Genomic DNA, 19,393 nt, shown 5'->3' on the forward strand with positions numbered 1-19,393 from the left:
CAGGCAGGCCGAAATGTTGAGGGAACAGGGCTACAGGGAAACTGAGGATGCCAGACAGTCAAGAACGCAGCAGAAATGGGGCCACGTGAGAGGGATGGATTAGCCTGTCCCTGAGTTCTGGGTTGGTTTCCAGGCCCTCTTATTATGAGTGAACTTAACTTTCAAAGGTTTTTGAGCAGGAGAGTGATGTGATCAGACCTGGGGTCATGAGTGTAGACTCACTCACTTCTCTCTATGTTCACCTCCTAAGTCAGCTCACCTAGGTGTTTTATGCATTTAAGTACCTCAAAATATCATTTATTAGCTGACACTTCTCATCAATTTATCACCAACTCCAAACTTCCATATCTGACTACTTGACATCTCTATTTAAACCTCTGAAAGGCATCTCAAACATAACTTACCCCAGACTGATTCTTACTAGCCAACCCCTCAAAAAAAAAAAAAAAAGAAAACCAAAATACTCAGACTTCTGCTCCACCACCCCCCCAACCTTCCACAGATCAATAAATGGCAAATCCTTCTGGGGCTGATCAAGCTGAAAATCTTAGCATCATCCTGACTCCTTTCTTCTCATGCCCAGAGTTGCGTCTCTCTGCTGTGTGACCTAGGGTTTATCTCCCCAGGCCTCCGTTATGAGGATTAAATGAGTCATTATTTGTAGAGTGCATAAGAGTGCCCATCACACAGGAAGTCCCATATAAGTGCTTTTGAAATAAATAACAAATGCCTTTCATACAGAAAGGGCTTTCCAATGGCCCTAGTCCCCCTACAGTCCATTCAGGACACAGCAGTCTCCCCATCCCTTGAAAGGCCAGGCCAAATCCTGTCCCTGCCCTGCACCTCTCTGACCTCACTCAGCTCCTGCCTCTCTCCCCGTGTTCAATCTGAGCCACCCATTTCCACCTCCTTGTGCCACAAACACACCAGGGACTGTCCTCATTCGGACTTTGCCCTTGCTGTTCCTTCTACCTCCCTCTGATCAAATGTTAGGCCTTCCAGAAATCCAAAAGAGAAGGGATATATGTATACGTATAGCTGATTCACTTTGCTGTACAGTATAAACTAATACAACATTGTAAAGCAACTAAGAAGGGTTATTCGCTCAGTCTTATCTGACTCTTTGTGACCCCACGGACTGTAGCCCACCTCTGTCCATGGGATTCTCCAGGCAAGAATACTGGAGTGGGTAGCCATTCCCTTCTCCAGGGGATCTTCCTGACCCAGGGATCGAACCCAGGTCTCTTGCAATAAAAATTAGTTTTAAAACAAGTTAGGCCTTCCTTGGCCCCACTTTTGCTGATCTGATGCTGGTTCCCTCACTCTGATTTTCCTCCACATCTCCATTTTTACTTAGTACCTAGTTGTCTCCCCTCCCTTGTTTAAACTCTGCAACAGGAAACGTTTTGTCCATTGCTCTATCCTTAAGAGCCTAGAGCAGGGCTTGGTAGACAGTAGATGCTCAATAAATACCAAGAGAAAATTCCTAAACGCCACGCCCTTGTCTGAATCCTCTTAATACAGGTCTGAATCATTCTTGGGGGACTTATCTGGGTCACTTTCAATGCCAGTGGCGGTTTTTACTTGACTGTGAGCTATACCTGAGGACGGGGCGGGCTGTCATGGCCTGGCTGGTGGTGCCCATTCCTGTCATTTGTACAATGTTCTGTAGTTTATAATCCCCTCACCAGTGGCCTGATTTGCATCTTACAAAAGAGAGAGAGAGAGCAAGCTAGGGAGAACAGTTATTACTAGCGGGGCTAGCGTCCCAGGCCTCCTGACTTCTAGATCAAGCGTAAATACTTGTTGAGCGAAGAGAAAAGAACATTTGAGTCCCTGTGCGGAATGAAGAAGCCCCCCTGGGCAAATGGGCGGGCGCTCCTCTTAACATGTGACGTTTCTCGTGCCGGATTTTCTCATTTCTGCCTGGGTGGTGCTGACAGCATCCTCGGAGCAGGGGAAAGATCGTTATGTCCCTTTCATCCCTGCTATCTTCGGGGCCGCACCCCACGCTCGGTGTGTGCTGGCTGCTCAGAGAGGAACGTGGCCCGAGGCCCGGTTTTCGCAGCGACTGGCTGCAGGTCCCACACGCAGCAAAAAGCGGCAGCGCGGGGGTTGCACTCGGGGATCGCTGGCCCCGCCGTGTCTCCCGGCGGGCCGCACCAGTTCCGGGCGCGCCGCAGGGGCGAGCGCGTGCAGCGCAGTGGGGGTGGCGGCTGACCGCTCAGGGTCCCAGCGCCTTCCGCATCCCCGCCCGCAGGACCCGCCCCTCAACAGGCTCCGCCCCTCGCAGCCCCGCCCCTCGCTTCCGCGTTTGGGGCCCCGCCCCCCCTCGCCGCGCTCCATACTTGGCGATCGCCGAGGCCTTGCGCGCTCATTGGCCGACAGCCGGCTGCGTGGGGGGCGGGCCCAGGCCGGGCCGGGGCGGGGAAGGAAGGAAGGCGGCGGCGGCGGCGGCTCGGCGCGGGGGGAGGGGGCGCTGACCCGGATGTTCACTCTCGGGCACCCGGGGAAGTGGAAGCGCCGGGCCCTGCTGCGGGGGGGAGAGCCACAGACGCCGGGACCGGGAGCGCCGCCGCCGCCGCCGCCGCCGCCGCCATGGTAAAGGCCTGATGGCCCCCGCCCCAGCCCGGGGCCCCGCCGGGGCTCGGACCCCTCCCGCCGCCCGGCCCGGCCCGCTGAGGGTGGGCTCCCCGAGTGGGGGAGGGGCGCGCCCGGAGCCCGGGGGGACCCCCTCCGGCTCTCGGGAGGGGGCCCGGCTGGGGGCGACCCCGGCCCCCGCCCCTGCTTCTAGCTGGACTCCACGTCCGAGTCCAGGCTGCGCTCTCTCGTAGCCCGGGCCAGACCCTTCTGGACCCGTGGTCCCGGCCGGGCACCCCCTTCGGAGACCCAGGCGTGGTCCCTCTTCCCCCCGGACCGGCCCGGCCTAGGCCCCCATCCCCTGTCCCTCCGGCCCAGGCTGGGCTGTCGCTTCTTCCTCTTCCAGCCCAGGCTAGGCCTCTGTCCCCGTGTCCCCTTCTCCATGGCCTCAGTCTTCCGTCCTCCCTTCTCCGTGGCCTCTGTCCGGACCCCCAGTTCTCCCCTTCTCCATGGCCTCTGCCCCCTTTTCCATGGCCTCTGTCCCCCGTCCCCTCTTTTCCATGGCCTCTGTCCCCCTCTCTCCCCCTTCTCCATGGCCTCAGTCCGGACCCCCGTTCGCCCCTTTTCCATGGCTCTAGCCCACATTTGCTCCCCTCCGCTCCGCGGCCTCAGCCTGGCTCGTCTCCTCCCTCCGCGGTCTCAAGTCTGGACCGCACTCCTGCGCTCCGGGCCCTCGCCCGGACGTCACCCCCTCCGCGCCCGCCGTCCCCCTTCCCCGGACTTCTCACCGCCCGGCCTGCGTCGGCCCCACTCTGTCCTGGGCTTGGGCCCCCCTCCCCCGCCCGGGGGCCCCTGACCCAGGTGGTCCTCTCACCTCCTCCCGGGGTGCGCCCTCCTTGCCGCCAGTGGGAAACGAAGGGCGCCCCCCGGCCTGGGTGGGGACGCGATCCCGGGGTTGCGCGGTGCTCCTGGCAGCGAGCGGGCGAGGGCAGGGCGGGCATCAGTGTGTCCGGAAGGCAGCGCGGCGCCCCGCGGGCCGTCCCTCGCGACCGCCGCCTGGGCGTCGGGGGGCGCGGGACTAGCGGAGCGCTCTGTCGGGGTCCGCAGGGCGCCTGGGGTGTGCGCGCGAGCCGAGGGGTGAGGGCGGGGGAGCCGCGGGCCGGGGATGAGCGCACAATCGCCCTTGTGAGGCCGCCGCCTTTGGGGGGCCCCCCCGGGCTCCGAGGCCAGCAGACGGCCCGGACACGATGCACCCCTGCAGACGCAGCCTCCCTTTCCCCCTCAACTGTCAACTCGTGAAGGTTGGAACTGCAGATTATGGAGGTGCCTCGGACCAGGTGAGCCGCCGCTGGCTCCGCTCTGCTGTTTGTTTTGGTAATGAAGGCAGCTGCTCGGCGCTGCCGAGGTTTCACCTAGGCCCCCCATCGGCCAGCCCTCCACTTTTGGAACCTTCTTGCCGGGCAGGCCCAGCACCCAGATTGGAAGGGCCAGAGGGCTTCTGCCTCAAGTCGCCAAGGAGCCTTGGGCGAGTGGACTGAGTGTTCAGGCTGGGGGCAGGCAGATGTTTGCATGTGGACTTTGGGCCCCAAAGGGTTTTGAGGCTCTCGGTTCCTTGTTTAAGGAAGAGATGTTGCTGCTGAACTAGGGTGACTAATTCAGAGCAGCTCGGTTTTTTCTTAACGCCTTCCTGTATGGTGATGATGAAAAACGTGGCCCTTGTGATTGGCCTTCTCCGATAGCATCGGTGGAGAACTGACTGCAGGGGAGGTGGCCCAACCCCAGGCCTGGGTGGGGAAGGACTTCTCCAGGACAGTTTTGGGTGAGGACTCGGAGGGAGGTTTTGTACATTTGCTGTTAGGGCAGAGGCGGGGAGGAGGGTTGGCGTGGCCAGTGGACCTGCTCACGGCAGCATCTCTTGCTGTTTGGGGGTCGGGTGCAGTGGGGAGCATCTTGCCTTGGCCTGAGCCACAGAGGTGATGGAAGGATGCCTGTAGTGACCCAGAAGGGACCGGATGATACTTGAGGCTTCTGAGCATCCTGTATTTGGGTCTTAGATAATCTGAAAGGATCATTGGAGGAGTGGCAGGAAAAGGCCTTCTTTTCTGGAAGGGTGGGTGGGGCTACTAGATGCCAGGCCCTTAACCCACCCAGGGCCTTGTGAGGCAGTTACTATCCCCATTTTACACGTGAAGAAGCTGGGGTTCATACAGTGGGATAACTTAACTAAAGATGCTGTTTAGTTGACAGAGGGCTCTAACTGCATCCTTCCCATTGTCCCAGGCTGCTTGTGTGTTGAGGATGTGAAGGACGCTGTTTAGAAAACAGTGAGGATGGTCATTCAGATATGGGGAGGGGGGAGCAGCACTTACTGGCTACTGACGCGGTCCTGGTTGTTTGCACAGGGATATCGTTTCATAGTGAAACAGTGATGATGTGATGCAGGCTTACTTGACGTGAACTCTCTCAGGGCAGGGAGTTTTGTCTTTTGTTTTGCCTGTCTATATCCCTGGGGCCTAGAACAGTACCTGGCACTGAAGGAAATAGCTCAAGAGTGTTCCCTTTTGGGGCGTGTCTTGAACTTAGCCATTTGGATTTCATTCTCATGGTCTTAATAACTTGTTCTTAGTATCCCCCTAGGCTTGTAAGTAATTTCTGACTGCTTATTGTTCAGTTTCTTCCCTGCCTGAATATTCTGACTAATAAACCAACATAGACCAGTTGGGATAGGGCAGAAATGGTGGTGGAGGGTTGCATAATAGGTAAATTAATTAAGACCATTGTGTTTTTTATTTTCAGTAGGTTTGATGGTAGAGAAACCAGCTAGTTCTCAGTTATCTAACTTAGAAGGAAATAGCAGTTTGAGAATCTAAAATACTTTGGACTTTGAAGAAAATGCCATGATTTTTGTTGGCATCAGTTATAAATGCATAGGCAAATAGAATTTCTTTGCATTCTCTTAGCAGGTAATAATCTCACTATTGTAAGTGCTTTATAGTTACAGAGCACTTTTCCTTGCCCAGCTCTAACTTCTAATGTAGGAATTATTGTTAATTTAGAGTTATGATTCTGGTGCTGGGTGGTGGGGCTGCAGCATGCAGGGATGGGCCGGGCCCCCTCCGGAGTTGTCCCTCCAGCTCCCACATGGTTTGGCCTGACAGGAGAGGAGAGGAGAAGCCTGTTGTACTGTGACAAGGGGAAACCATACTCAGACCCCACATGTATATACAGCCTTGTTCATTTCAACCCAGCTGGATGTTCTTTGGTGGAATCCTTCAAAAAAGTGGCCCATGGTTGATCAGTTGGCTTGAGGTGAAGGAGATGCTAAACCATCTGACTGAAGCAGATATTCCTGTTTATAACCCGGAAGTCCTATTCTTTTATGTCCCCTGGGGGAGGGGAGGGGACAGATGACTGGCCGCACAGGGAAATGGTGGCTGGGCAGGTCCTTTGAACATTGAGACTCTTGCTTCTTAGACAGGGAAATGCATGCCATCAAGCAGAGTGGGGTGTGAGGGGGTGCTGGAAGCTAACAGGTAAGATTAATACACCGTATGCAGCATGTGTATGAGGGGCTTTCTCTGTGCTGTTTTGTGTACTGGGGACAGGATCGTCCAGTGAACAAGACAGACGGGCGCACGCCTTCACAGCTTGCATTAGTTGGCCGGGAGGCATGTCGCTCTTACCTGCAGTTTAAGGAAGCAGAGCCTTGATTAGTATAGCTGCGAACACACTTGCATGAGATGATGTGGGAGACTTAAGAGAAGGTTGGAGCTTGTGCCAGGCTTCAGCCCTGGCCTTGGGGTGTGCACCCGCCCTTGAGATGGCACTGGCCCCATGGTCTGTCCCCTGCAGACCGGAAGCTCTCCCAGCGGGGAAGGTAACCTTGTGCCATGGAAATCCAGCCCTTCTCTTCTGGGCAGTGACCTCTGATTGAGGATCTGCCGTCATCCAGAAACCTGACTTAGGTCTTGCCTCATCCCTGGATGGATGCTGGAGAGGTTGAGTGACTGGTGTGAGTGGTGGGTCTGGGACTCAGGTGTGGGTCCACCCTCCCCTGTGCTGAACATTCACTCGGTTCCTAAGAAACGGCGAGCAGCAGGGACCCCAGTACAGAGTCTGGTCCCATTTTTCCTTGTGGTGGATCCTGCCAGTGAGAGAGTGGGGCACGGACGTCCAAAGTGTGCAGGCTCACCCACGAACACACTTGGCATAAGACCGGTGAGGGACTTGGCTGGTGGTCCAGGGGCTAAGACTCCACAGTCCCAAGGCAGGGGGCCTGGGTTCCATCCCTGGTCAGGTAGATCCCACGAGCTGCAGCTAAGAGATGGTGAAGTGGAAGTCACTCAGCTGTATCAGACTCTTTGCATCCATGGAATTAACCAGGCCAGAATACTGGAGTAGGTATCCTTTTTCCTTCTCCAGGGGATTTTCCCAACCCAGGGATCGAACCCAGGTCTCCCGCATTGCAGGTGGATTCTTTTCCAGCTGAGCCACAACGCCGCAACTAAAGATCCCGCACACTGCAATGAAGATTCAAGATCCCAAGAGCTGCAACTAAGATCCCGGTGCAGCCAAATTAAAAAAAAAGATCAGTAAGAGCCATGCCATTTCTGAATCTAGGCTTTTAGAGATCAGGTCTCTGGGGTGAGGAGGTGGAGGCTTGCCTGCTGCGGGAGCTCTGGCCCTCTTGCAGCAGCCCCACCAGGAAGGTCCATCCAGCCTTAGGAGGGAGGCAGCATCGCATGCAGACTTAGGAGCCAGACAGCCTTTGGGATAACAGTACCTCCTCGTAAGGCTTTTATGAGGATTAAATGAGATAATACTCTTCAGATGCTTTCCGGCACATAATGAACATGCATCATGGCTACTGCTGTCGCCATGTAACAGATGGGCGTCAGAGGGGTGAGCGGTTCGTCTGTCCGTAGCTACTAAGTGGAGGAACCAAGTTTTCTGGTTTCCGAGGTAGATCCCTTTCCTCTACTCTTTCCAGCCTGGTGAAGGCAGATATGAAGTTTGTTTGGCTTTGGGCTGTGTCTTGAACAAAGCACGTCGCTGGCAGGGTCTGAGGCTCTGCTCCACCGCAGCGGACCAGGCGCTGTGTGCTTCAGATACCACATGGTGCCGTGGTCTGATGCTGTGTCTCGGGCTCTAGATACCTGGTCTGTGCCCGGTGGAGCCCCCCGTGAATGGAGTCCGTGCCTTCTGCCACACCTGTGAGCCTATGAGCTCCTCGAGGGCAGACACCTGTCTGTTTGGGTCCCACCAAGAACCCACACCTCCCATGGTGCTCCTGGCACTTGGTGAGCGCCTCATAGATGCAGAATGAGCAAGTGGTGGGCGCTGAGAGGGGGCCGCTCCCCAGGACATGGGCTCTGGGGTTCGGCAGATAGGTGAGGAGTCCTGTTTCTGCAACTCAGTATGTGACCGAAGCGAGGATCGTACTCTCCTTCGACAGGCAGAGCGAGAGCCGCATTTTATAGGGATCCGGGGAGAAAGAGGTGGACATTGTAACATGCTTAACCCATGCTTGGCGCACAGCGCATGGTCGCCGTGCTTATCGTTTGCTTTGTCCTGTGCCCTCCACAGTAAGGACACGAATTGCCCTGATCCCCATGCTCGGGTCCAGTAGGGGAGGCCAGGTGCATCCAGAAAGCTAAGTGCAGCCGGCAGGAAGTAGTAAGAGGAGAGACTCAGTGGGTCACGCGTCTGTCCATCCCTGCGGGCTTGCCTTGCAGTCCACTGCCTGTTCCACACCCTGCTGACCACACCAGGCAGCCTTGGTGGGGACGGGGTGGGTTGAGGCCCGGAGAGACCATGACCAGGTGGAGAAGAAGGGGTGGGGTGCAGGGGCCTGGAACAAGAGCAGAGGTCAGGGTGACAGTCACCTGGCGAGTTTGGGGACCAACTGCAGAGTGCATGGCCGGGGTGGGGGAGCCTCGGTCTCAGGAAGGAGTTGTGGAGTGCCTGAGTTGCTAAGCTAAGGAGTTTGCATTTGATCTGGGACAGCATGGAGCCAAGTTAGATTTTTGACAGGGCAGGTGGAAATTGGAGGAGGCTGGCAGAGTCGTGGTATTTTAGGAAGAGGCATCTGGTGGTGGTGTGCAGCCGGGAGGGAGGCGTTTACAAGCATCACCCTGCAAGGTTCTCAGGGTCCCGGCTGCCGAGTGGCTGCGGGGAGGAAAAAGGAAGGGGTGGGTGAGAAAGATGAAGATAGGAAGCCGTGAGCCGTCGTGATTGATCATGTCTGGGCTGCGGGAAACCTGCCCTGGAGCTGCCCTGTTCAAGCATTTGGACAGGATGCTTTATCACTGACCCAACCGCTATTTCTGGGCAGTTTAAATCCTAGATAGTGGTGTCTGCAAAACCTTGATATCCTCCTCATGCCTGAACTGGGGTTTCGGTCTGGTTAGCCCGGGGACCCAGCTGCCCAGCCCTCTCTGCCTCTGTGGTGGCACCGAGTCCCACTCAGGCTGTGCGACCCTCACGTCCCCTGCATCACCTAGCCCACCAGCCCCCAGGGCCTGAGCTCTGGGTACCAGGCGCCTCTGTCACTCGTGATTTTTTCCATCAGGTCATTCATCCCCTTGATGCTTACCCAATAGTCAGACCTACTAGAAGGTGACTCCTAAGTAGAGGAGGCAGATAAAAACAGGCTGGTCTGAGATTGTGCCTGGCTGGGTCATCACCTGGTCCCTCTCCCCCCCCACCCCCCGATTTCAGACAGCTCTGAACACCTCTGAGAGGAACCTTCCTCTGCAACTATTTCTTCCAAGGCTGCAGCAGCCCTGGCTGTTATATCCACCTGCCTCGTGGTGGTTATTGTGAGGACCGAGTGAGTTTGCACATGGAAAGGGTAGAAGGTGCCCAGTACTCTCTCGGTACAGCAGGACTGATTACGTTACTAACGTCGATGGTTGAGAGGTGGTGTTTTACTTAACCTCCAGGCCGCCTGGGAGCTAAGTGGTAGTGGCCTCAGTTCTGCTGAGACCCCGGAGAGGCAGAGGCCCTCGCTGTCGCCCGGCGATTGGAAGGGCTTCCAGCCCCGTGCTTTCTCCCCGCGAAGCTCTCACTGCACCGCAGGTCGTGAGTGCGCGTGTCCACTGGCTCGGCCCGACTGTCTCCACCCACTGCTTAAGCCGCTCCGCAAAGCTTCCTCTTCTGGCGTGGAACTTGGCGGGCCCTTAAGAGTTAGGATCTGCTCGGAAATCCGTATTAGTTTAGTGTTACCTGGACTTAGCATCTCAGAGGTTTCCCTAAGATTTGGGCGGAGGACTCACTGTAGGTACTAAGTGAAGTATCTTCAGTGTAAAAAGTGAGGGTCCTGTCAAGATGCTTTTGCGTGCGCCCTTTCTGCCGGGGTCCGTGACAAGCAGCGTCCCCTTGGAGGTACCAAGGGCTCTCCCCCTTGTCGGTGGCGGCGAGAGAGGCAGACAGGTCGGGTGTGGCCTGTTCACAGGGCCCGCTGCTGCTTGAGGCGTCTCCATGAGTCTTTGGCCCTGAAAAGGTACGTCTGATTCCGCGTGGACGGGCTTCCCGCGTGCTGTCCTGGGCCCAGGAGCTCAGAGGACGAGCTTTTTACCTGCTGCACGCTCCTGTGGAGAAGTCTGATCTAAGACCCTGTGGCCCCCGAAGGAGCTCCTTTTGGGTTTGTCTCGGTCTGACCCGAGGCTTCATTTTTTTATCAGCCCCTCGCTTCTCCACTGAGCATGGCTTGGTCAGCGCATGGTTCCTGGAGCTGGATGCGAATGCAGCAGCGGCCGGGCTGGCCCGCTTCAGGCGCTTGGCTCTGTGAGAGTTTCTTTTCTTTTTGCCACATGACACGGCAAAGGCGGAATCTCAGTTTCCTGACGGGGGTTGGAACCTGCGTCCCCTGCATTGGAAGGCAGTCTTAACCCCTGGACCACCAGGGAAGTCTCGCTCAGATTTTCTGACGTGCGCCGTCCTTGCTTCCTTCTGTCCCCTCCTCCAAACAACTCCTGTCTCAAGACCTCTTGCAGCCGTAGCGGGTGTGGAGCCCCAATAGTCCGGGGTTTTGAGGCCTCTGACTTGGTCTCGAGGAACAGGAAACGGAGGTGCAGCGTCCCTCCCGTGCGTTATCAGGTCTCCCTCCCGGACTCTCAGTCACAGAACCGCCTCCCTTCTGCCCTGGTTTCTTCTGGGTGCACAGTCACTCTCTAACTCTCTCAGCCCCAGCCCTGTGAGGTCTGTTTCCTCATCCTGCAGATAAAGCTCAGAAAGGTTTAGTAATTGGCCTAAGGGGCCCGGCCAGTTAGTGCCAGAGCCAGCGTTCGGATCCAGCCGTCCCGCTCCTGTCGGGTCAGTTCTGTGGTCCTGCCTGCTCATGTGTGGACCCACCAGCACGTTTATTTTCTAGATGAGGAACCCAGGGCCGCGGGGCTCACCGCGGGTCCCGCCACGGTGGCTGAAGAAGTCTGAGTTTAGGTTAGAAGTTCAGAGGGTTGGGACTTCCCTGGTGGCTAACAGTCTGCCTTGCCATGCGGGGGATTTGGATTCAAGCCCTGGGGGGGGGTCGCGGGGGCAAGATCCCACATGCTACTGAGCTTGAGCACTGCAACTCCAGAGTCTGGGCACTGCGGTGGAAGATCCCACGTGACGCGTCTGGTGAATCTGAGTGCTGCTACTCAGAGCTACATACCGAATAAGTAAATACTAAAAAAAAAAAAAAAGTTAGGAGGGCTCTTTGGTGCAGGGTGTAGAAAATGAAAGCAGCTGGAAGCTCCTGAGCCATGGTCTGTTTCCAGAAAGATGCCTGCTGAGCCTGCAGGTTAGGTGTGTCTCATCTGCCCTCCTTAGGGGGCACCTGGGCATTCCGGCAGCACTGTTGTTCATCGTGCTCTAGGTGTGCACATCCTGGTCGCTGTGGGGACCCTGGGCTCTTCCCTGTGAAGCCCGTCCTAGCCTGGGCACCACAGACTGGGCCAGGTGCCTGGGAACCTGCGGGGAAAGACCACACTGTTCTAGTAGTTGTATGACTTTGAGCAGGGTGAGCTGGTCACCCTCACGATGCCTGATACCTTCTGTTTCTTGTCCTTGGGAGAGAAGGCAAATGCCAGTTCCCCACTCAGCTCAGAGCTGTGTGTGGTCGCCATGGTCCGCTGTCTCTGGCACATGGGCCATGTTTTCATGTTAAATGGGTGAATGTCTGCTGCTGCTGCTGCTGCTAAGTCGCTTCAGTCGTGTCCAACTCTGTGCGACCCCATGGATGGCAGCCCACCAGGCTTCCCCGTCCCTGAGATTCTCCAGGCAAGAACCCTGGAGTGGGTTGCCATTTCCTTGTCCAATGCATGAAAGTGAAAAGTGAAAGTGAAGTCGCTCAGTCGTGTCCGACTCTTTGTGACCCCATGGACTGTAGCCTACCAGGCTCCTCCGTCCATGGGATTTTCCAGGCAAGAGTACTGGAGTGGGGTGCCATTGCCTTCTCCGGGGTGAATGTCTAGTAGGTCCTAAATGAACGTAAGTGCCCTCTCCGCGTTGACTTGACGTGTGTGTGTGCGTGCTCAGTCACATCTGACTATGCATCCTATGGACTGTAGTCCGCCAGGCTCCTCTGTCCATGGGATTCTCCAGGCAAGAACACTAGAGTGGGTTGTTGGGCCCTCCTCCAGGGGATCTTCCCCACCCAGGAATCAAACCCATACCTCCTGCGTCTCCTGCATTGCAGGCAGGTTCTTTACCCTCTGGGCCACCTGGGAAGCCCATTTGAACTACATGCGTGCTCAGGTCACTCAGTCATGTCAGACTTTGCTTTCCTGTGAGCTGTAGCCCACCAGGCTCCTCTGCCCATGAAATGCTCCAGGCAGTCGTACTGGAATGGATTGCCATTTCCTCCTCCAGGGGATCTTCCCGACCCAGGGATTGAACCTGTGTCTCTTGCATCTCCTGCATTGGCAGAGAGGTTCTTTACCACTGTGCCACCTGGGAACTTGCCATTCTCCTAGGTCAGAAATGGCCAAATACACGCATTTCATGTGGTTCAGCCTATAACAGACCAAACGAGAGGGCCGGGCACTTCCAGAGGGAGGCTTTCGAGCACGTGTCCAGATCTCCTGTGGGACCTAAGCCCTCGGCCACACCTGGCTTCTCAGGACAGCAGTGTTGGGCTCCTAGTCGGTCAGTGTCACTTCAGGTGGGAATGACTGGAGTGGAAGGAGCCAAGCGGGGTCTGCCCATGGGATTGGGTCTCCTGGTGCAGAAGACTGTCTGGAGGGTCCAGTGGTGGGGGATCGGGGCCGTGTGGAAAGGGGGCCCTAACGCTGCCGGCATTCGCTGCAGCTCTGCACGTGGGGGACGCCGAGCACTTGGCCGGGTCACACAGCTGACCGTCCTTGGAGTTGGAGGCAGGCTTGATTCCCTTGAGTGGAATCTTGACCTGGACCTTGAGTCCAGGTCATCAAGGGGCAGGTTCTGGAGCCGGACTGCCAAGGTCCTGGTCCGAACCTGCAGCCTTGGGCAGCTTCCTTCATTCTCTGCCTCAGTTTCTTTGTCTCACAGTGAAATGGTGGGAATAAGAGTATTTCTGATGGGTTTTATGAGGATTACATGAGTTAATGCATGTAAAGCCAGACACAGGATGGCATTAACTACTATTACTAATAATACTGCATTATTATCAGTGACATGGATTTTTGGCGTGCTGTTAGAGCCGAAAGAGACTTGAAATGTGGAAACTCCCTCTGCTTTGTGTTGGAAGAAGTTTGGACTCTGTGTTTTTGTTAGTTTCCCAGAGAAGGCGTTCCTTCTCCCAGAGCTCGCTGGAAACACACCCCTGTTAGCACGGGCCTTACAGGCATGTACCTGCCTCTCCATGAGCGGTTGCTGGAAATGGTCCTTTTGTTCCAGGTTATAATATAAGTCACTCCTCTGGAAAATGGCTTAATTCTTTTTTTTTTCTTTCTCGGCATGAGTGGCCAACTCTGGGGTGCCAGTTACATACAGCATCCAGAGCCTCCGAGGGGAGCAGGGCAGGGTACTAATCAGTGGGATTCGTCTCCCACCCCCCCCCACCCCCCCACCCCTCCGGCCCCATGCCCCTGGATGTTCTGATCTATTTTCTCCTTTTCTGAAGGTGGCAGGTTTTCACAGGGGCTCTCAGCTGCCACTAAGCAGTGTTGCATTTGTGAACTTCTGCAGACCTGCCAGACTTCACTGCCTCAGGGATTTCATGTTTGATTTTTAAGGATGTGTGTTTGATTTTAAGGTGTGTGGAGTGTTGGGGTTTAGGAGTATAAGAAGGAGGCACAATAAAAGAAAATGGAGGGAAAAATGATCATTGGAAGGCAGTCTGGTGTAGTATAGTGGAAGGGAGACCCCTGAATCTTGTCTTCTCAGGGACGGTGTGAGCTCGAACTACTTACTTACTCTCTGAGCCTCAACTTTTCCTCATCAGTGAAATGGACATAATCTCCTGCTCTTCTCAGAGGAATAAATAAGAATAATACACATCAGTGCTGTAGCTCAGGCCTCATATGATGACGCCTTGTTATGTATAGGAATCTCATCTTTTGTCCTGCAAATTAGCACCGGTCCACTGGGAAGAGAATTGGATGGCTCTAGAAATCCCTGTACTAAGGAATACCCTAAATCTAAGACGCTGGTGTCCTGATGATCCTGAGGCGAGTCCTGACCTCCAGCGTCCCCAGGGCTGGCTCTCTGGCTGGGCAGTCCTCCGTACGCTGGCTTAGATAGAGGATTTATCGTGCGCATGGACCTGCATGAGGTCAGCCTCTCTGTGCTGAGCGTTGAGGGCACCGTCGTCTGTCACGTATGCCCGGGCCCTGGTCCTGCCCCTGTTGTGCAGTTGTGAAGGTGGAGGCCTCAGCGGTTAATGAACCTCGTACAGGATCACACAGCTAGTCGGGCAGGGGTGGCCTTTAAACTCCATCCTTCTGATGACCGCATCCTGCCCACAGTGCGCACTGCAGGCTGGCCCAAGGGTGCCTTTTCACGTACGGGTTTTCTCCTCTGAAGATCTACCAAGTGTTCTTCAGCAGTTTTTGCCTTCTGCAGCTCGAGGCAGGCTGTTAGCCAGCCGCCCCCAGTTTGGCCCATCCGCGCCGTCGGCCCTGGAGCCTTGGGTGAGCGTGCAGTAGCTGCAGTCCTTCGTTTGCAGGGAGCCTCACGTCCTGCTGGGAACCGCTGGCCCACGGCAGGTGTGGCCTCCCTTTGGAGGCCCCGGGCCCCTCACCCTCTGTTCCTCCCTGCACCGTCTCCTCATCCCTGTGCATGTCTAGGTGGCTGTGAGATAATGCAGCTGTCGTGAGCAAACTGGCATGGGGACTCAGAGCCAGCCCACCCCGCGCCCTGGCTGTGCCACCCTGCAGCGGGGGCCGGCAACGAGAAACGTGCTGTAAGGACAGCAGCGCCCCTGGATACCCCGCGGACGGCTGGGCGTGCCGGCGCCAGGTGACCCGTACGTGGCTGCTGAGCGAGGCTCCTGTCCTCAGGGAGCTTCGCGAGCCGGGCTGTGCTGTCAGGACCTGTCCATCCACAGAATGGGCAGGGTCTCCGTGACTTCCGGTCATCTCGTCAGGCACTAGATGATATTCCTGGGAATACGTCCAATCTTCCCAATTCCTTATCCACCCTGATTTCTTCATTCCTTCCTTTAAATAACCTCTTCCAAGGGCGTTTATGTCGCAGCCCGCTAGAGCAGCCTTGTCCTCTTCTGCTGCTGCTGCTGCTGCTAAGTTGTTTCAGTCGTGTCCGACTCTGTGCGACCCCATAGATGGCAGCCCGCCAGACTTCCCCATCCCTGGGATTCTCTAGGCAAGAACACTGGAGTGGGTTGCCATTTCCTTCTCCAAGGAGTGAAAGTGAAAAGTGAAAGTGAAGTCGCTCAGTTGTGTCCGACTCTTAGCGACCCCATGGACTGCTGCCCACCAGCCTCCTCCATCCATGGGATTTTTTTTTTTTTTTTTTGAAGAAGGAGACTGAGCTTTTATTATTTTAAATCAAAGTACAATTGTCAGACAACATCTATTAGTATCAAGTGTACAACATAATGATTGAGTGTTTGCACATGGCAGACTGTGGTTTCTGAACTTGCTGAATTCCAGACGGAGAGCGCGCAGCAGCTCCTTGGGACTTTACTCCGGGACCCTGCTTTTATTTTCATTCCATGGAATCTGCTTGGTGCACATTGATTGTTGAGGAAGCATTTCTTGAAATAATAGACAAGAACTTGTTGCTGTGGTCCCCAAGGAAGGGCCAGCCCATCGGTGACTAATTACCAGAACGTGGACATAGACATAGCATTGGACCTTTGCTTGGTGAGCTCAGGGCGCTCTGTGAGGCTAGGCTCCTACTCGCACGTCCTTTTGAAGCATTGGATTAACTGCTGGAACTCTGTAAGTTGAATTCCATCACATGGCAGAATCTCTAAGGAAAGGAAAAAAACAAAAAACAAGATTTCTAAACCTCAAGTGATGGGCTGTGTATTGAAACAAGTGCAGCCAGATTCCAGGTCAGCTGAAGCATTGAGCAGGCCCTCAGAGTAAGGAAACGGTGGCAGGAACAGCTGTCACTTACGCACTTTACTTAGCGCTTGACATGCATTATCCTGTTAGTTCCCTGAATTTTACTTAATCACAAGGTCCTGGGAATTTAGGACTTTAGGTAAGTTATGCTGCTGCTGCTGCTAAGTCGCTTCAGTCATGCCTGACTCTGTGCGACCCCATAGACAGCAGCCCACCAGGCTTTCCCATCCCTGGGATTCTCCAGGCAAGAACACTGGAGTGGGTTGCCATTTCCTTGTCCAATGCATGAAAGTGAAAAGTGAAAGTGAAGTCACTCAGTCGTATCCGGCTCCTAGTGACCGCATGGACTGCAGCCCACCAGGCTCCTCTGTCCATGGGATTTTTCAGGCAAGAGTACTGGAGTGGGTTGCCATTGCCTTCTCCATAGGTAAGTTATACGTTGTGTAAATTTAGAGATTCTACAGATGGCTAATCAGTGGCAGAGTCCAGACTTGCACACAGCTGCTCTGCAGTTAAAGCCGCTGGCCTTCATCTCTGCTGTGTCATGGAGTTTCATCATTCACACGGCGCTCGCTGGTGGCTTGTCTGGATCCCACCGTGAGTCCCCAGGCACTGGGACTAGGGTCCTCGTCTGAACGCTCTAGAATCGACTCCACGCCCTGGAGCAGGCCATTGTCTTTTCTACCACATGAACTCAGGCTCATTTGAAAGCTCGCCTTTGAACGTGCTTGTCCAGTGACGCATGGAAAGACCACACTTTTCAACATGACCTTGTCGAGTTCCTGTTGTTTAGTCACTAAATTGTGTCCGACTCTGCGACCCCACGGACTGTAGCCCACCAGGCTCCTCTGTCTGTGGGATTCTCCAGGCAAGAATACTGGAGTGGGTTGCCATGCCCTCCTCCAGGGGATCTTCCTGATCCAGAGATGGAATCCAAGTCTCCTGCGTTGCAGGCAGACTCTTTAGCCCAGGAAGTCAGTACCCTGAGGTAAAGAAGAGATCTGCGGGCAGATCCAGGTTCAAACCCGGGGCCTTTTGAGACTTGCTGTTGTGTTGCAGTGTACACAGGAGATGTGAATTGCAGTGACAGAACGCTGGAGAAAATGAATGTAGATTGAAAGGTAGAAAGTATTGTAGATAGAAAGACTGAACAAAGGTGATGTGTCTCTTCAGTGGGACATGATGTTTATCTACACACACACGTATGTGTGTTGTATGTATTTGTCTCCCCTTCTTTTGAGTCACTTAAGCTAACTCCTCAGGAGTGGGACCTCGGGGCTGAAGAGGACCCACGTTTTCCTCAGCGCCCGGCCTTCCCGGCACTCCGCTCTGGGAGCTGCCATAGCTTCTGCCTCCCTGGCTGGCCCTTGGGGCCCTCTGATCTGACCAGTTGAGAGTGCTCTTTGCTTTCCTCTCTCCATGTAGAACTGTTCAGTTTTCTTTGAATTGCCTCATCTTTTCAACTTGAATTATTTAAGCGGAAGGATTTCCCTGGTGGTCCAGTGGCTAAGACTCCGAGCTCCCAATGCGGGGGCCAGAGTTCGATCCCTGGTCAGGGAACTAGATCCCACATGCTGCAACTAAAGGTCCCAGTGCCACAACTGAGACTGGGCACAGCCAAATAAATGAATATTTTTAAAGAAAGACAAAAAAAGGAATTATTTAAGGGGACCTTTGTCATTACCATGAGTGGAAGACTAATATTAATTGCCCCGAATGGAAAGTACAGTTAAACAAACCTGAGTAACTATGGATGTGGGAGATGCAGCATCTGTGGACCAGCTGATGTTGGTGACTGCCGGTGTCCAGTGCCTTCCTGGCTCTGGGCCTCCAAAGACCCCGGGGGAGGGAAGAGGGTGGCGGGCAGGGGTGTGTGCAGGGGCCCTGAAGGAGGTGTTCGGCTGGGGGCCATCAGGGCAGGGGCCCTAGGGGAGAGGTCCAGGAAGAGAGGCCTCCTTTGCCAGAAGGACAGGGGGGGCGGGTACAGAGGACAGCGGGTGCCGGGACGCAGAAGTCACGTTCAGGGACCCTGACAGCAGCATCACGTCCCTGGAGCCAGGAGGGTGAGCGAGCTCGGCGCAGAGGCAGGGCGCCTTGTAGGGAAGGCCTGCGCGTGAGGGAGGCTCCGGGGGCGCCCGGTCCCTTTTAGCACCCTTTGTAGCCCGACCAGACGGCAGCCCAGCAGTTGGCTTGCTTTCCTTGGGTGTCATTTGTTGCCGGCTCCCTCTCACCCCCGCCACTCCCCAACCCAGCCTTCCGGGCGCTGGGTGCTGTGGTGGGCCCGGGGCTCGGGGCGGAGAGACAGGCGGGCCAGGCCCAAGTTGCCCGTGGGCTAGCAGAGGAGAGGTGGCCGTCTAGATGGCCATGGGCACCAGCGGCAGGGGCCCGGGGAGGCGTCCCCTCCGCTCGGCATCCCTTTGGAACCTGGCGTCACTGTGAAAGTTTTTTGTCCTGTTTTCTCTTTTGTATGAAAGGAACACGTTTGGGGTCCCCCTCGGTGGCTCTGTGCTGAGGACTTGGCACTTTCGTTGCTGTGGCCCCCTCAGTTCAGTCCCTGGTCAGGGACCAAGATCCCACAAGCTGGATGGCACGGCCAAATAAATAATGTGCTCATTCCAGAAAGGCTGGAAAACATAGAAAAGGCGGGAAATCGCCCATAACCTCACTGGCCAACAGCTGCCCTTCACCTGGTGTGCCAGCTCAGCAGCTTTGTCTCTGGACAGCTCAAAGGTTTTTCCTGTGATTGAGTTCATACTGGTCTGTGATATTTTTCTACAGTGTTTGTTTGATTTGTGACCGTGTCGGTTCTTAGTTGTCGCATGTGGAATCTTTGCTGTGATGCGGGGCTTGTCTCAAGTTGGCCGCTCACAGGCTCCAGGGCGCCAGGGTCAGCAGCTGTGGCTCACAAGCTTAGCTGTCCCAGAGCACGTGGGACCTTAGTTCCCTGACCAGGGTTCGAACCCGTGTCCCCTGTATTGGCAGGCAGATTCTTAACCACTGGACCATCAGGAGTTCCCCTGGGTTAATTTTATATTCTGCTTTTTTCCTTATAAGATTTTCTTGTTTACGAACCCTTCAAGAACATTTTAAATGACTAATATTTCAACTGGTTGATATGGTCATTTGGTTAACCATTACCCTAGAGTTGGACTTCCCTGGTGGCTCAGCTGGTAAAGAATCCGCCTGCAATGTGGGAGACCTGGCTTTGATCCCTGGGTTGGGAAGATCCCCTGCAGAAGGGAAAGGCACTCCAGTATCCTGGCCTGGAGAATTCCATGGACTGAATAGTTCATGGGGTCGCAAAGAGTCGGACGCGA

At 55.2% G+C, this 19,393-nt stretch overlaps 1 protein-coding gene across 3 annotated transcripts in view; it reads left to right on the forward strand.

Moving 5' to 3' along the window:
• Positions 1-2,401: 2,401 nt before the first annotated feature.
• The window catches only part of CAPZB (capping actin protein of muscle Z-line subunit beta), a 140,444-nt gene continuing 123,452 nt past the window's right edge, over positions 2,402-19,393 (forward strand). The window contains exon 1 of one of the 3 annotated variants that reach the window (XM_055574294.1): positions 2,402-2,601. In XM_055574294.1, the coding sequence (XP_055430269.1) occupies positions 2,599-2,601 (3 nt within the window). In that variant the 5' untranslated portion in view covers positions 2,402-2,598. Of the gene's footprint in view, positions 2,602-3,787; positions 3,918-19,393 lie in introns of those variants that run through there. The other 2 variants (XM_055574292.1, XM_055574293.1) reach the window with 2 other exon arrangements.

The sequence above is a fragment of the Bubalus kerabau genome, chromosome 3 (assembly GCF_029407905.1).
Source record: "Bubalus kerabau isolate K-KA32 ecotype Philippines breed swamp buffalo chromosome 3, PCC_UOA_SB_1v2, whole genome shotgun sequence".
Classification (NCBI taxonomy): Eukaryota; Metazoa; Chordata; class Mammalia; order Artiodactyla; family Bovidae; genus Bubalus; species Bubalus kerabau.